The sequence below is a fragment of the Rhamphochromis sp. 'chilingali' genome (assembly GCF_963969265.1).
Source record: "Rhamphochromis sp. 'chilingali' genome assembly, chromosome: 20".
Taxonomy (NCBI): Eukaryota; Metazoa; Chordata; class Actinopteri; order Cichliformes; family Cichlidae; genus Rhamphochromis; species Rhamphochromis sp. 'chilingali'.
The window spans coordinates 33376346-33393146 of record NC_137947.1 but is presented as its reverse complement, the minus strand read 5'-3'; the positions used below and the strand labels follow the sequence as shown (position 1 = coordinate 33393146).

The following is a 16801-nucleotide window of genomic DNA, read 5'->3' as shown; positions in this document are numbered from 1 at the left end:
ATACCTGACACCTCACTCTGGATCACTTTATTGGTGAAGAAAACCTTTGAACAGTGAATTCTAGGATGAACTGCTGTCCCATTCCTCTATTGTACAGTACTACAGAGCTTTTGTGATTTAAAAACAAAGCACGAATAACGAGAATGGGGAAAGAAAGTACGCGTGCTCCTGATGTGGCTGCCCACTGGGATGGCCACATCTGTCTTTGGAAACCACCGCTGTGTCTGATTGGTTGGCCTGCAGCTTGCTTGTATGTCTGCAGCCTGAATTCCCACAGGACCTCAGCTGTGTTGTTTTCAACAAGAATCAGAGGCTTCTGCTCCACATGCAGCACAGATGTTCTTGTACACTGTCCCAGCTTCTAATCCGGTGCCACAGCGGTCACGTCAGTGGGCGTATGTCATTGTCATGAGACACAAACAAACAAAATCACGGTCTAGTAATGCAGTAACGCAGCATGCTTACGGGAAAGGTAATCTAATTACTTTTTTTACAATAGTAATCCCTTAATTTACTCGTTACTTGAAAGAAGTAATCAGATTATGCGTTACTGCCCATCTCTGCTTGGAACAAATTACAACAGGACAACAGGACTGAAGGGTTTTCATCAAAATGGAGCATGGGATGGCTGTTTCTTAATCTTTTATTGTTACTGTCTTTTATTTTAATTGGTTATATGAATTGTAATGACTATAGTGTGTTTTAACATGCTGTAGTTTTGTATAGTTATTTAAAACAGATCGCTCTTGAAAATGAGACCTTGTTTCTCATTGAGATTTACCTGTAGAAATAAAAGTGAAATTAGAAAATAATAATAATACAGAGAAAACGCCAATAATCATATGACCCCCTATGAGCAGCACTTTGGTGACAGTGGGAAGGAAAAACTCCCTTTTAACAGGAAGAAACCTCCAGCAGAACCAGGCTCAGGGAAGAGCAGTCATTGGCTGCAACTGGTTGAGGGTGAGGAGAGGAAGACAGGATAAAGACATGCTGTGGAAGAGGGTGGGAGATTGATAACAACTAATGATTAAATGCAGAGTGGTGCACAAACACATAGTGAATGTGCAGACTGTGTGCCTTTGTATAGAATATTCTTTATTGTCATTGTCACAAGTACAATGAAATTGAAAGATGTCTCCGGTCAGTGCAACATCACGAAAGATAAATACTTAAAAACTATAATAGATATGATATAAAAGATAGAAATACATATAAAATACAGTGTTCTCATACAGTAAATACACCCAAGCAATCCAGGCCTAAGGCCCCATACAGACACTCAACATACGACCTAGTTGATATATCACTCAAACAATCAATCACTCAGTCAATTTGTTAGCGCATCCAACAAAACATGTCTGAAAGCATTCCAACATCAAGGGCACAAATGACAACAGGGGCAATGAAAATCATCTACTTTTAGTAGCATTGAGACATGATATTGCAATTGGGTAGAAACTGTGTTTGAGTCTGTTAGTCCTTGTGTATGTTGTTCTATACCGTTTACCTGAAGGCAGCAGTTCGAACATGGAGTGTCCAGGGTGTGAGGTGTCCTTTATGATGTTATGGGCTCTTTTGAGGCAGCGGGAACTGTGTAGGTCTTTCAGTTTGAGGAGAGGGCAGCCGATTGTCCTTTGGGCAGCGTTGATTACTCCCTGGAGTGCTTTCCTCTGAGCCACTGTGCAGCTAGCGTACCATATGCCTATGCAGTACGTTAGTATGCTTTCGATGGAGGCTCTGTAGAAAGACACCAGCAGTCTCTGTGTGATGTTGTTCTTCCTAAGCACTCTCAGAAAGTACAGTCTCTGTTGTGTCTTTTTCAGTAGCTCAGAGGTATTCACACTCCAGGATAGGTTTCCCTCTATGCTGACTCCCAAGAAGCGGAAGTCTGCCACCCTCTCCACACAGTCGTCGCTGATGATTAGTGGTTGGATTTCTGTCTTGTGTCTTCTGTAGTCAATTATGAGTTCTTTGGTCTTTTTCGTGTTTAGGAGAAGGTTGTTATCCTTGCACCATGAAGACAGCCGCTCCACCTCATCTCTGTAGGCAGACTCATCTCCCCCAGATATGAGCCCCACCACAGTAGTGTCATCTGCGAACTTTACAATGGTGTTGCTCTGGTGGGCGGGGGTGCAGTCGTGTGTATAAAGCGAGTAGAGCAGTGGACTAAGCACGCAGCCCTGTGGCGACCCAGTGCTTAGATTTAGGGCTGGAGATGTGTAACGTCCCACTCTCACTCTCTGTCTGCGGTCGGTGAGGAAGCTATTGATCCACTTACAGGTGCTGTGAGGAAGCCCTAGGTCTTTTAGCTTGGCGTCCAGTTTGTATGGAAGAATGGTATTAAATGCCGAGCTATAATCCACAAAGAGCATACGCACATAGCTTCCTTGCCTCTCCAGATGTGTTAATGCTACATTGAGTGCTGTTGCTATGGCGTCCTCTGTCCTCTGTCCTCTGTATGCTTGGTGCCTGTTCTTATACTTACATGATCTTTGGATCTCCTCAGTTGTGACTACCTTCCTTCCCCCTTTTTATCATCTCACAACATTTTCTTCAGTCTGAAGGACATTCTGATGTCTTTGGTATAGAGTGTGGCAACTGATGTATCATTGGCTTAGAAAAGAAAGTTAGCGGGCATCCAGGTCTTTATGTCTTTAAGACATTCCTGCAGTTTAACTCATTGGTGTGTGTTATCTGGCTTCATGGACAGATAGAGCTGGGTGTCATCTGCATAGCAGTGTAAATGTATGCTATGTCTTCTAATGATGCTGCCTAAGGGAAGCATGTATAATGTAAACAGAATTGGTCCTAGCACTGAACCCTGTGGAACTCCATAATTAACCTCAGTGTGTGAAGAGGACTCTCCATTTACATGCACAAACTGGAGTCTATTAGATAGATATGATACAAACCACTGCAGTGCAGTGCCTGTAATACCTACAGCATGTTCTAATCGCTCTAATAGGATATTATGGTCGACAGTATCGAACGCTGCACTGAGGTCTAGCAGGACAAGCACAGAGATGAGTGCTCACTAAGTTCAGCTACAGCAGTGAACTTAGTGAAGTGGCTGCATTGGCTTATTAACTGTTAGCTTATTAACAGTTAGCTTATTAACTGTTAGCTTATTTACTGTTAGCTTATTAACTGTTAGCTTATTAACAGTTAGCTTATTAACTGTTAGCTAATGGTACCACTAAGTGAGAACTGCTTTGCTTGCAGATGCTCATGGGGTGCAGTTAGCTTCTTTAGCCAGTAGGTGTGACACGCATCAGGGCCTGGTGCTGTACAACTCTTCATGCTTGAGACTCTTTCTTGGATGTTTGACACTGTGATAGTTAATGGTTCCTGTTCAGGGAGGCTGCTGTGATCTAATCGTAGCTCCACTAGCCACTTTTCTACTTCCGGTATTGCTCTCTCTCCAGCCTCAGTGCCATCTGGTCAGGCTGCTGGACTCGCTGATGCTGACTAATGGACGGTGCCACAGAGAGTCCACCTTGGACGGTTCAGTGGAGAACGTCTGGTTTATTCTTTTATGTTCTGTGTCTCTGGTATACCTCTTCTAGCAGTTAGCCAAATCTGTGAGTCATGACAGCTTCTAAGGTCTCAGGTGTGAACAGCTGTTGTGCCTCTTAGAGACCATTTTCTTCATCACACCTTTTTGTTGTGCTAACTTTCCTCTGTGCTGCCTCTATCTTTGGGTTTCAGTGATGGCCACAGTAGGGATTGTCTGTAATACTGGATTCAGTAGACTTTCAGAGGATGCTTCACGTAGTCTTGGTAGTTGGCCACAGACAGTACAGGTTTCTAGTTAAGCTGCGATGTTCTTTATCAGTTCAGCTGCATTCAATGCCTTTAATATACCAGTTGTTCTTAGAATGTGTGGATGAATATATATCCCTCCTGACATGATGTTGGAACACTGGACTGCCTCACTGGAGTCTTGCATGGCTCGGTTTAATGGGTTTTTCATGTATTTATATTATTCAGGTGTTCTTGGAAGCCCAGTTAACACACTTTGCCCATTAGGGTTTCAGTACCTGGGACTCCTACCATTTGGTGCTACAAATAAAGAAGCTCCTCCTGCGTTCTTTCCAAGCTGCTTAGACTAAAGGATCTGAAGGTTAACACTAACACTAATGTGTCTGGAATTGTACAAACGTTCTACAGTTTTTTAAAAAAGAAGTACAAATAACTAACAAAAACAAGTAGAACAAGTAAAAAGAACTCAAAATGGACTCGAATGAACCCTTTGAAAGCCCAGCGTATCGTATGTGATACTTGAGACTTCTACATCATCAGCGTGACTTTTCTTCATCCTCAAAAAATGATAAAAATTGCATGACAAATTTTTAACGACTGAATTACAAAAATATGGCTTATGTAGCAAATGTAATCTGCATATATATAAAACTCATATATATGCAGATTAAAATTTGATATATTTTTGCATAAAGGTGCAACAAACACTCCATTATCACCAAATTAAAGATTCCTGGCAGTTATTTCATGCTTCAGGTTTTAAAGGGTTAAGTAAGGATGTATTTTGCATTTAGTATTCATTTTAAACAAACATTTTGAAAGTGTGAAAGGAATGAAATGAAAAGAAGAAAGTTCTTCCTGTTGTTGTTTGTTTGCCAGCTCACACCCAGTGTTGCTGTAAATGTCAGCGAGTAAAGGCAGCCTCTAATCAATGAAATGTGCCGACACAAACCGAGGCTGGACACACAGCAGCGCTCATCTGAAGCTCCCCAGCAGGCAATTTTTGAAAATACATGAAATGACAATCAAAATAGGTCAAATTAAGTGTTTCCCACACACGCTAACAGGACCTCCCTAATTGCTGGTCCTTGAAGGAACAAAAACACCAAACATTAGCTTGTATCGGCGTGATGTTGAGGGAACACAGTGGTGAGAAGAAGGAAGAAAAGGACATAGCATGGCTTGGGTAATTGCATGTTTTGCCTTAGTTTGCGAGGTCGGCACCGTCCATCAGTCGGCATCAGCGAGTCCAGCAGCTCGAGCTGAGGCAGAGGAAAGAAACCGAAGCGCTGACTTTGTTTCTGCTGAGGAAAAGAAGACTGAGGCAGTGCATCCAAGGGACACCAGCGTCTCTCCTCCTTTGAATGCAAAACTATATGTGAGCATTCAGCTGCGCCCACACAGCCTCGACTAGAAGAACCTCATTAGATAAAGAGGATACAGTGGGGCAAAAAAGTATTTAGTCAGCCACCGATTGTGCAAGTTCCCCCACTTAAAATGATGACAGAGGTCAGTGATTTGCACCAGAGGTACACTTCAACTGTGAGAGACAGAATGTGAAAAAAAAAATCCATGAATCCACATGGTAGGATTTGTAAAGAATTTATTCGTAAATCAGGGTGGAAAATAAGTATTTGGTCAATAACAAAAATACAACTCAATACTTTGTAACATAACCTTTGTTGGCAATAACAGAGGTCAAACGTTTACTATAGGTCTTTACCAGGTTTGCACACACAGTAGCTGGTATTTTGGCCCATTCCTCCAAGCAGATCTTCTCGAGAGCAGTGATGTTTTGGGGCTGTCGCCGAGCAACACGGACTTTCAACTCCCGCCACAGATTTTCTATGGGGTTGAGGTCTGGAGACTGGCTAGGCCACTCCAGGACTTTCAAATGCTTCTTACGGAGCCACTCCTTTGTTGCCCGGGCGGTGTGTTTTGGATCATTGTCATGTTGGAAGACCCAGCCTCGTTTCATCTTCAAAGTTCTCACTGATGGAAGGAGGTTTTGGCTCAAAATCTCACGATACATGGCCCCATTCATTCTGTCCTTAACACGGATCAGTCGTCCTGTCCCCTTGGCAGAAAAACAGCCCCATAGCATGATGTTTCCACCCCCATGCTTCACAGTAGGTATGGTGTTCTTGGGATGCAACTCAGTATTCTTCTTCCTCCAAACACGACGAGTTGAGTTTATACCAAAAAGTTCTACTTTGGTTTCATCTGACCACATGACATTCTCCCAATCCTCTGCTGTATCATCCATGTGCTCTCTGGCAAACTTCAGACGGGCCTGGACATGCACTGGCTTCAGCAGCGGAACACGTCTGGCACTGCGGGATTTGATTCCCTGCCGTTGTAGTGTGTTACTGATGGTGACCTTTGTTACTTTGGTCCCAGCTCTCTGCAGGTCATTCACCAGGTCCCCCCGTGTGGTTCTGGGATCTTTGCTCACCGTTCTCATGATCATTTTGACCCCACGGGATGAGATCTTGCGTGGAGCCCCAGATGGAGGGAGATTATCAGTGGTCTTGTATGTCTTCCATTTTCTGATGATTGCTCCCACAGTTGATTTTTTCACACCAAGCTGCTTGCCTATTGTAGATTCACTCTTCCCAGTCTGGTGCAGGTCTACAATACTTTTCCTGGTGTCCTTCGAAAGCTCTTTGGTCTCGGCCATGGCGGAGTTTGGAGTCTGACTGTTTGAGGCTGTGGACAGGTGTCTTTTATACAGATGATGAGTTCAAACAGGTGCCATTCATACAGGTAACGAGTGGGGGACAGAAAAGCTTCTTACAGAAGACGTTACAGGTCTGTGAGAGCCAGAGATTTTCCTTGTTTGAGCTGACCAAATACTTATTTTCCACCCTGATTTACCAATAAATTCTTTACAAATCCTACCATGTGAATTCATGGATTTTTTTTTCACATTCTGTCTCTCACAGTTGAAGTGTACCTCTGGTGCAAATTACTGACCTCTGTCATCATTTTAAGTGGGGGAACTTGCACAATTGGTGGCTGACTAAATACTTTTTTGCCCCACTGTATGAGGAGGTAGAGACATAAATCTCTTTTTTTCATTTACTCTCGCTCAAGCAGGTCAACTGCACACTGATACTCTAACCTCCAACTAGATAATCCCACACATCCTCACGCTGCTTTGTCAGCTGTCTACACCAACGATTAGTTTGTCGAATCTGCTGAGCGACTGTTTCCTGTTCCTAACGACGTGCTGGTAAATAAACTTAACCAGGACTTCCTCTGCAATATGTGCTTCAGCAGACTGATGAAAGAACGAAGGGAAGCCTTTGAAGCAGTGCTGCTGATGAACTTGGTTAGAACACAGACTTTGATCCACAGTGACATTTCCTGTACACTGTGTCGGGGGCTGGAAATTGCACCTCAGTGTTAAATGAAGCCTAAAGCGTTAATGAACAGCAGCACACAATAGGTGATGGACACCAGCCATAGTTCACAGCTCTCATGTTTCACTCTCTCAGTGAAGAAAGTGTGTGGGAAATGTGGGCAGGTGTTGGGGAAAACAAAACACCGAAGCGGCTCGGCCATGTGGTCAAATCAATCTGTGCCCGGCCCTGCTGGAGATTTTAGACATGGTACAAAGCAGCCAGTGGGGAAAAGTTCAGCATTTCTGGACTCTGTGAAAAGGTCGATGGTTTCCATCTTGTAAAAATAAATACAACAGTGTGCAGATTAAAAACGCCACCATTGTCTCTACAGCCAGTCCAAAACAATGGTGGCGTTGCAGAGAGGCTGCAGGTAGAGCACAGCTGAGACTGAAACGAACCTCATGTTCAACACGCTTTATTTAGACGCTTTGTAAAACATTTAATTAAATGAGTCGTGAGGAGAAAATAACTGCTGCGTGCCATCATAACGTAACAGTTCAGGACTAAGGACAGAGGCTGGCGGTACGACTCAGGCTTGTCTCGCTCCTCTGGAGCGTCTCCGGCTGTGAAAGCGCTGCAAAGTAAACCGCGGTTCGCTTTTTTAACAGCAAAACATGCATTTAAATAAACCAGGTTATAACACATTAACTTGTTTGGGGGGGGGGGGGGGGGGTAAATGTGACCTTATACATGGTTTGTACAATAAGAGATCAAATAAAGTTTAAAGGGAAATCAGTGAATATTAATCCTAAGAGCATTAAAAAGCTGCTTCGTGAAGAAAAACACATTTTTATCTTTTATCTGATTGTAAAACACTTTCAGTCAAACTGATCCCTAATTATGTTCAATAAGTGATGACCTTAACCGCTGTCGATTGTTGTTTTTATAGAAAATCCCCCCAAAATGCAAACTGTAAGTAAACGATGGCTGCATCCACTGATATGACACTTTGGTTGCTGTAATCCTGTCGTGAGGCTCGCACTGAGCATTTTCACTCCACCGTGTGACAATCAGAGACACTGCAGCTGGTCACAGTCACACCTGCGTAATCTGCTGCATCCTCCTTTATGACTGTAAGGAGGCCATCATGTACAAACTGGACATCAAACACACTCTTCAAATGATGTCAGATATATTTCTGGAGTTGTGTTTTAAAGAAGTAAAGTGACCATAAATTGATCTTAAGGGTCAACAAGTCGAGTGAGGGTGCACACAGAAAAACAGATAAAATATGTGTAAGTGAAGAGAACCATTGAAACTAAATCTATCACGGCCGCCTGTGATTGCTTACTGGGAGGCTACAAGTTTAACACTGGGCTACATGGAACCATTCAGAGAAAAGCAGAAGCTCGAGGCTGTGAGGCGACTGTGTGTCACTGTGCATAACAATGAACTGGTATTTTACAAAAGGAGCTGAATGAACTGCAGGTGGTGTGCGATACATGCCTTTATTTTACTGGAAGCAAACAGTCCAGCGGGAGTTACTGACACACTTCTGACTCTTCTTCATAGCAGCAGGAACGTGTCTTTCCCTCTGACGGTGACCAAGAATCCATCTGACTGTAATCTCATCAATACAGTCAGAGGTTATTGTAAGTGTGCACTGATGTAAAAGGCTGGGTAATAACACTCCATATTAGTCTTCAGTCACCCACATCCTCTGTACACGTGGATCCTCAGGCGGCGCCACACTGCGGGGAGACACGAGGACGCTGACCTGCACACACACACACATGCATGAAACCAATCAGCAGTGTCACCTTTGTCAGGCTACAGCAGGTAAGGCTGAGAATCTGTGGGTGGGGCCAGCGTGAGCACACAGTGGGATCATTTAGATAAGAAACAAAGGATCCACTCTTTCATCGTGTGCCACGCTGCTTATCAAATATAAGGTTTATGCAACAGGTAACAGTGATGTGCAAGCTATTTATTCAAAAGGATCATTTATTCTTAGTGCTAAAAACAAATGTTTGAAGCTAGCCATTCATTTTCAAAATACTGATACTTTAACATTTCTTTTATTAAGGTGCCAAACTACAGTTTCTGAACAGAAAAATAGTTTTAGTGGCTGAATGTTAGTCTTGTGTAATCACAGCTACACTGGACGTCTCAGAGAAATCCAGCCGCACAGATGAATTCAGCCAGAAATTCCTCTCCTGTTCACAGTGGAGAGGATTAAAGCGCTCGGTGGTATTCAGTAAGACAAGCTGCTGTCACAGTGTGGTCCAGCAGATCCAAAATGTTCCCAGGAGGAAACAGAAAGCTAAAGTGAATGAAGCACCTGCTCTTGCTTTTGTCAGTAACCTTAAAGCAAAGATAAATGCTTCTCGGCTGAACGCTAAAAATCACAGGTGCCTGCAGACAGGCCTCAGATCAGCCAGCGAGACTGTAGGTGTATGTATGGGGGGACAGTATGACGAACATGAAGGTGTACCACAGCATGTCTGCATCATCATCATCACTGGAGCGTCTTTGCAGCCACACTCTGTTGACATGCATGGGCTCGTTCTCTTTCCTGACCTCTGTGAAGTATATGCTAGCCCACAGGTGTCAGTAGATTACCACCGACAGCTGACAATGAACACAGATTGTGTTTGTCACAGCCTGATAAAGATTTTGAAGTTAACACGTACCGCACACCGACTCTCAGCCCTGTGACACTGTGATAAAAACACACGTATGCTGAATTAAATCTGGTAACAATCAGACTCGACTGAGATAATCTGAGATGTTCTTGGAGGAGCCACACGTCAGTCCATTGTCCTCGTTTAGCTCAAAACAAGAGTGGAGAGACGAGTCATCCAGATAAATGACTTATCAGTATCGATCACGTCCAGCGCCCCACCTTTGTGTCAGGCGTCCAGCGCGTCCCGCCGCCTCAGCAGAATCCTCTGCAGCTCGTCGTCTCGGGTTGTTGTCGGAGACGCTGCCTTTGGTTGTTGTACAGTTCTGTTAAAATTCTCCTGGCCAGTTCAAACCACAATAACACAGATCAGGACAAAGAAAAGCAGCAGCTGCATCACAAACACGTATCTGCGTCTTGTTAACACTGCAGTGGAAGTATAATTAAGGTTTCTTCAAGTCTTCATGTTGTGTTTTTAGCATGAGAGTAGCCTCGTTAAATGTGGCACTGCCACTCTGATCTCTGACTTTAGTGTATTTTCATGTTAAATTGTATTCCAAGCACAACTTTGTATGACATGAAAAACAAACAAGTAATTTCAGATGTGAAAACACAGCGAAAGTTCAACTAGTAAAATACGGCTTGTGAGGACGTGTGATTGTTTTAAAGCCCCATTACCATGATTCCTTTAAGTTCCTGAATAGCAGAATTAGAGGGCAGCTTCTCCATCTGATAAAAGGAAAATAGGAGGAAAAAGATGGGTTTGGTAAATAAACAGCAGTCTGACACATTATACTTATTTTTCCTCATTCAGCACTTAGAGGCTAAACTGCACCTCTTACCACAGAGACGAGACACTGTAGGCAAGCACAAGGAAGTATGCTTTCTACAAGAAGCAAATATGTCAACACACAATCATTCTGAGTCACGTCAATTTTCCCATCCTCATTATTTATAATTACCTTGTAGAGCAGGTCCTAATGCTATCTAATTTGGCTGAGCTGTTGAGGCGGAGGAACAAGCAGACGAAAAGATGTCTTTGCCATGTGTCATGTTTTATCAAAACAACAAGCTCTTAGATAATTCCCCACACTGATGGGTTGGAGAGCCCTGAACAATATATGCTCAATGTACAAAAAACTCAGCGAGGTCTGACAACAGCGGACGTCTGCGGCCGGCGCTGCAGTTTGGCAATTTTAGCAACGATGAGCCACATTCACACGTGTCCGTCATCCTTCCAGCTGTACGTCCGCCGCGCTCCCCTTTCATGCTTCCACGTCCTGTATACTCTGTCTGTCTTTAGCCACTCTTTCATTTGTCCAAATAAAAAGTTGACCAGTTGTCAGTGAGGTCACATTTGTGTGTCAGCTGCTGACATTATGAACTCACACACTCCTCAAACGATGCAGCATTAACCTCGACATGGCTCCATCACGAAACAGCAGCATCATCAAGTCTTCGTAGGTCCTTTTCGTTTTTCTATGTAACAGACCTTAGTGTCACCTCCACATTAAGTTTATTATACATCTTTTGTAACCCCCTTTACATTCACGTCTCTGTTTTGATCTTAAACAGTAGTTCTAGCAGGTCTGTGGCTGCTCTGCTAGTAGAGTGGATCATGTGATCACGCTGTATGAAAACAAATCTGAGGGCAACACTTTGATCTGATGCTATGGAAGGAAAAACTGAATCTCACAGCAGGAATGACCTTGTTACAAAGTCATGCACGAGCTAATAATTATCATGACTTATAGGAGGGTTGCAGTCAACACAACAACTGATAAGAAACATAGTGTTTCATTTTTGAAAAACACCGTCAACACAGCGCTGCAGTATTACCAAATACTGTTGGAATTCAATACCAAGAAAATGGAGGTTAAAAGCATCCACAAACTAGCACCCTCACACCTTTCGGATCTTTTAAACTGATCCAGTCCTGCGAGGTCACTGAGGTCTGCGGATCAAATGCTCCTGGTGGTCCCGATTAAAGCCCAGAGGAGATCAGGCCTTTGCTGTGACTGCTCCTCAGCTGTGGAACAAACTGGCCCTTCACATCAGGACCTCCCCAACACGGGACACTTTCAAACCGTCTGAAAACACACTTTTCTTCCTCGGCTTTTAAATCAGAATGAGTTTGTATTTATTCATCTTATTCTCACTCAAATCTTCTAATTTTATGATTCTTTTTCTTAACTCTTATCATGTCTCCCTGTGTTTTTATTTCTTTTAATTAATTATCTTAATTGTACAGCAGCTTGGTCAACGATTGTTGTTCTAAATGTGCTATATAAATAAATTTGACTTTGGCTTTAAAAATCAAAAACAGCAAATCACGGACCACGTCAGGGTTAGGTTACCTGTTTCCTGCTGCTGTTGGGTGACTGGTTGACAGGTCGAAGCTGAACACCTTTCTTAATCCTTTGCATCATTTCCTCCACTGCCTGCTGCCTGACATCCACTTCTGGCAGTGAGTGACCGACACACACACACACACACACACACACACACACACACACACACACACACACACACACACACGTTTTTTTTATAATGTCTCAGCTGTGGAGAAATGCAACACAGCTTGAACCTGGAGCAGGACCTGAGGACAGAGGCGACACTTGCATAGATGGTGCAGTATTAAGCACCTTCAGGCAACCGTTGTTGTGATTTGGTGCCTTATAAATAAAACTGAACTGAATCATATTTAGTGATTCAACAGCAGTAGATTAGGAACACCACCAACACTTGGGGTTTTCAGAAGCATGTTAGCGTGGTGTAAAGTCATAATTAGCTCTGCGACTGAAATAAAGTTAATTCAGGTTGTTTAAAAAAACACTAAAGAGCCAGACGGGAGTGATTGATGATTTTTTGTTTGTTTTGCACACACATCAGTCTGTTCTACACGACCGAGAATTGTGGAGGTTGATTTGGCTAATGATGAATAATTGGTACTGAGGCTGCTAACTTCAAAGTATTCAAAGTAGTGTGTAAGAGTACCAGAATTACTCTGGAATCAATTTTGACTCTCTGTGTAAAAACACACTATTCAACTATTTTTCATCCTCACGTTTACAAAGGACAACAAAAAGTGTAATTCTACAATAAAGGAGTCCATTCTCAAAGCAATGTGAATATTTAATTTTCTAACATCAAACATTCAGTGGCACACACAATGGAGCAATTGTCACTTAAGATGTCTCTAAAAATCACACAAAGACTATTTTGTGTTAAAGTAATCGTAAAATATTTTTCTCCAGTACTCAAAGAGAGACTATTATTCAGGTGTCAGAGTAGAAGATCCTTGGGTTGCACCTATTCAGCCTTGTATGCAATTCCAACAAATTCCCTGCGTGTAGTGCTCAATTCAGCCGGTACATATTCAAAAACTATTTTAAAAAATGAGGGCACAGTTTAAGCCTATTCAGGCAACACAGATGTCCTACCTGCTCCAACAAGTCAAGGCTTTCAATTTCATTGCACAAATTAAAGAATTCAACTTCCTGACCTAAAAGGCCAGCGATGAAGATTCTGAGTTTGAATTTCTCATGGACCATTTGGCATATTGGTTTGTTCTTCTAATGTGTGAGTGACGTGTGGTAAAAAGGGTTAAAATTGAAAATATCTGAAATGCAAAATCAGAATTCAAAACTCCTAAACTGAAATACATGAAACAAAGCGCCTCGAACAGAAAGAAATACAAAATGAACATGCATCGCACAAAAAACAGAAGAGATTTTCCCAAATCGGGGCAATCAGGAGATAAAGAGAATAATCGTTCTAACTGACATGCATCAAAATATAGAGCAAACCAACGAGGCCTTTCTAGGTCTTTGGCCATATATACAGTGGTGTGAAAACATATTATTAAATATTAGCCAAGTAAACACAAAATGTAGTTTCTAAATGAAGATATTTATAATTAAAGGGAAAAACCCAAACCTCCACGGCCCCGTGTGGAAAAAGTGATCGCTCCTCAATCTAATAACGTGCTGGGCCACCGCAGCCACAGCAGCAACAACTGCAATGCAGCCTTTGAGTCTTTCACAGCACAGTGGAGGATTTTTGGGCCACTCATCTTTGCAGACTTGTTGTCATTCATCCACAGTGGAGGGTTTATAAGCATGAACCACCTTTAAGGTCATGCCACAGCATCTCAATCGGACACAGGTCAGGACTGTGACTAGGCCGGTCTAAAGTGGGTGTGAGGGTAACTTGGTTATTGACCCAGTGTTTTGTGTTTTGGAGTCTTGTTTATTCATTACTATGTTCCCTGCGTGTCTTGTGTTTCCTATTTCAGTTTGCTAAAGCTTGAGTTTTTGCAGCACTTATAGTTTAGGCAGTTATTTGGTCCTGATCATGTCTTTGTTTCGTCCCTGTGTCCTTCCATCAGTGTTCCTGTGGTTAGGTCTGTCTGGTCTTCATGTTTGTGTCTCCGGTCATGTCTCTGTGTGTTGTTCTGTCGTCCCCTCACCTTCTCGCCCCTCCCTCTCCTCCCTCTTGTGGAGATACAGAAATTCTTTTATTGCTGCCGTATAACCTGCATCATTATAACTGCATTAATAACATTCTTTACAGCATCATTCCACTTAATAATATTTCTCACAGTATTGATACTGAATTACAGTTGTTTATTGAAGATGTCCATTTGAGTTGATGTTCGGTTCATTAGAGGTTTTAAGCTTCACTGGCGTGACTGTCCAGGTGATCCATGCTGAGGGAAACTAGAACATAGAAGGATGACTGCATACATGCTTACAGTACATATAATACATATAATCTAGGAATAGGCCTGAGCAGAGGCCCAAATGTATTCAGCTTCTTGTTGCAACCTGTTGTGTTTTGTTCTACTTGGTAACAGATGACCGGAGTCGACAACCAGCCCTCAGAGACCCTGAAGGCTTGAAGTTATTGCCTTGTTTGGAAGGTGTTATAGAAAAGAGAAGTTCTATGTCTGTTTATAGCCATCTAAGATGTACCATTTACTGTAACTGACGTCTTTAACCTATTTTTACGCCATGGGGGGGCGTGTACCTCACTGCTTTATAAGTGTTCTCAACATGTATTTTGGTCAGAGGACATATGCTGATGTTTTCTCCTGGCTGTTAATAACCTCACCGTTTGATTGCACTTTTCTGGGGCCTCCGAGGTTTGTGACACTGCTCTGCATTGATCGATTTCGCCACACTCTGCTCCCTGGGTTTGTGCGTATCAGTGTGTGTGTGTTCCTCGTACTTCCTGTTTTAGTTTGACAGTCTCTTGTCCTGTGTGTTCCATGTTCAGCCCTGCTTCGAGTTAGTGTGATTATGTTCAGCTGTGGTTTTGTTCGCTCATTTGCCCTTGTGTGTATTTATGTCTGCGTCGCAGTCTCTCTTATCCTCCGGCTGTGTGTTCTGTGTAGTTTTGGCATTCCACCAATAAAGCTGCGATTAAGTTAGTGAGAAAGTAAGACGAGAGAGCAACACACAGACTGGATCAGAGAGCAAGTGTTAGTATCTGTGTACCTGGTGTCTTGGCAGAGTCCTGTTCCACCAGCGGGATGTCAGTTCTGATGCCTCTTCTCCTTCGAATCAGTGATACCAGTGTGCTATATGGAAAGACACAAACACATTGTTCAGTTAGCTGTTATTTAGGCTGCTAACGTTTCCAGAAAAAGTTCACTTTAGCGAGAGAGTAGTGTTCAAATCTAAAACTGAGTGAAAGAAGCGGTCATATTAAACGCAGTGGTATTGATTTCAAATCAAGGTAAACAAAGCATCCCTGAGATAGCTGAGAGCTATAATCCCTCCAGTGTGCTGTGGGACTACCCCTCAGTGTCAGCTCGGCTGGAGATGCTTGAAACATCTCACCAGGAAGGTGTGCAGGAATCACTGGAAACGGCTCCTTTCAATGCAAAGGAGTGGCCAGCATGTCATTTGGAGGAAGCTTGTTTGGACTGTTTGTGTCTGTGATCTTCTTTCAGTCACTACTTCTCGCTTAGGTGACAACAAGCCAGCTACTCCTCTCAACCAAAGCCCCCCAGGCTTTACTGTCATTGCCCATGTGTGGTGCCCAACACACCACACAAAGATTTCAAACAGGACTCTGCTCTTTAAAATGTTCCCCAATTTAAATAAGCCCTCTTGTTCACTGAAGAAACCTTCATCCTAGGCCACACACGTAAAGTCTGGCCCTAGCCTGGCCAATAGGGTCTCATTAGTGTCCTCCACTGCTCCTATCCTGGACAGGGCGTTCATGTCTCTTGGCTGTGGTCCTACAAGAGTCCAACACATACATTGCAGAGGAAAGGTCCCATGGTTGGTCTGGCTTGTGCTCCAACTTATTCACTTCACTTCAAAATCACTTTGCAGCATGTTCAACAACTCCACTCCTGTCTTTACACTGTGGATTACCTGCACTGTGTGGTTGCTGTGATCAGCTCAGTCAACAATTTATTTCCTTATAGTCATTTTACTGTAAAATTATTCCATCACACTCAAACACTTTCACACATTGATGATGTAAAGAGTAAACTGTGTGTGGTCAAACCTGAGTGGGTTCGTGGTTGAAGGCAGGGCTGGAGGAGGTGGAGGAGGTGGAGGTGGAGGTGTTGGAGCTGGGGGTGGGTTGGTAGCGGCCTGAAGCTTTTTCTGGAGCTCTTCAACTGGCCCATCAATCACATCCAGTTACAGTGCCAACACATCACCAAGGACAGAAATTTTTAACTATTATAGTAAACAACTAATAATCTTCCAGGCTGGCAAAAGCCACGGAGAGAATTTCAAGGTCACACTTTAAATCGGTTGTGTCCTTCTGTTGAAACAGCCGCACACACAGCGTGCTCTCCACACTGTTAGTGCTGTTTCCATTCTCCACAATGCCCCCTTCCAATATTGTTCGACCTCACCTGTAAACCTCAGATCCTTGAGCTCCAGTTCAGCCTTGGAGCATTTATTGCTGCACTCCTTCTTCTCCTCCTCCAGGAGCTCCAGTGAGTGCCTCAATGCTATAAGCTCCCTCTGAGTTTCGC

General features: G+C 43.1%; 1 protein-coding gene across 2 annotated transcripts in view; it reads right to left on the bottom strand.

Moving 5' to 3' along the window:
- Window positions 1-7942: 7942 nt before the first annotated feature.
- Window positions 7943-16801, bottom strand: part of shtn1 (shootin 1) — a 42288-nt gene continuing 33429 nt past the window's right edge. The window contains exons 10-16 of one of the 2 annotated variants that reach the window (XM_080869181.1): window positions 16679-16801; window positions 16321-16435; window positions 15297-15379; window positions 12153-12256; window positions 10474-10524; window positions 10018-10135; window positions 7943-8889 (exon numbers count right to left, since the gene is read on the bottom strand). The exon at window positions 16679-16801 is cut by the window's right edge and continues 31 nt beyond it. In XM_080869181.1, the coding sequence (XP_080725307.1) occupies window positions 10025-10135; window positions 10474-10524; window positions 12153-12256; window positions 15297-15379; window positions 16321-16435; window positions 16679-16801 (587 nt within the window). In that variant the 3' untranslated portion in view covers window positions 7943-8889; window positions 10018-10024. The remainder of the gene's footprint in view (window positions 8890-10017; window positions 10136-10473; window positions 10525-12152; window positions 12257-15296; window positions 15380-16320; window positions 16436-16678) is intronic. The other variant, XM_080869182.1, reaches the window with a different exon arrangement.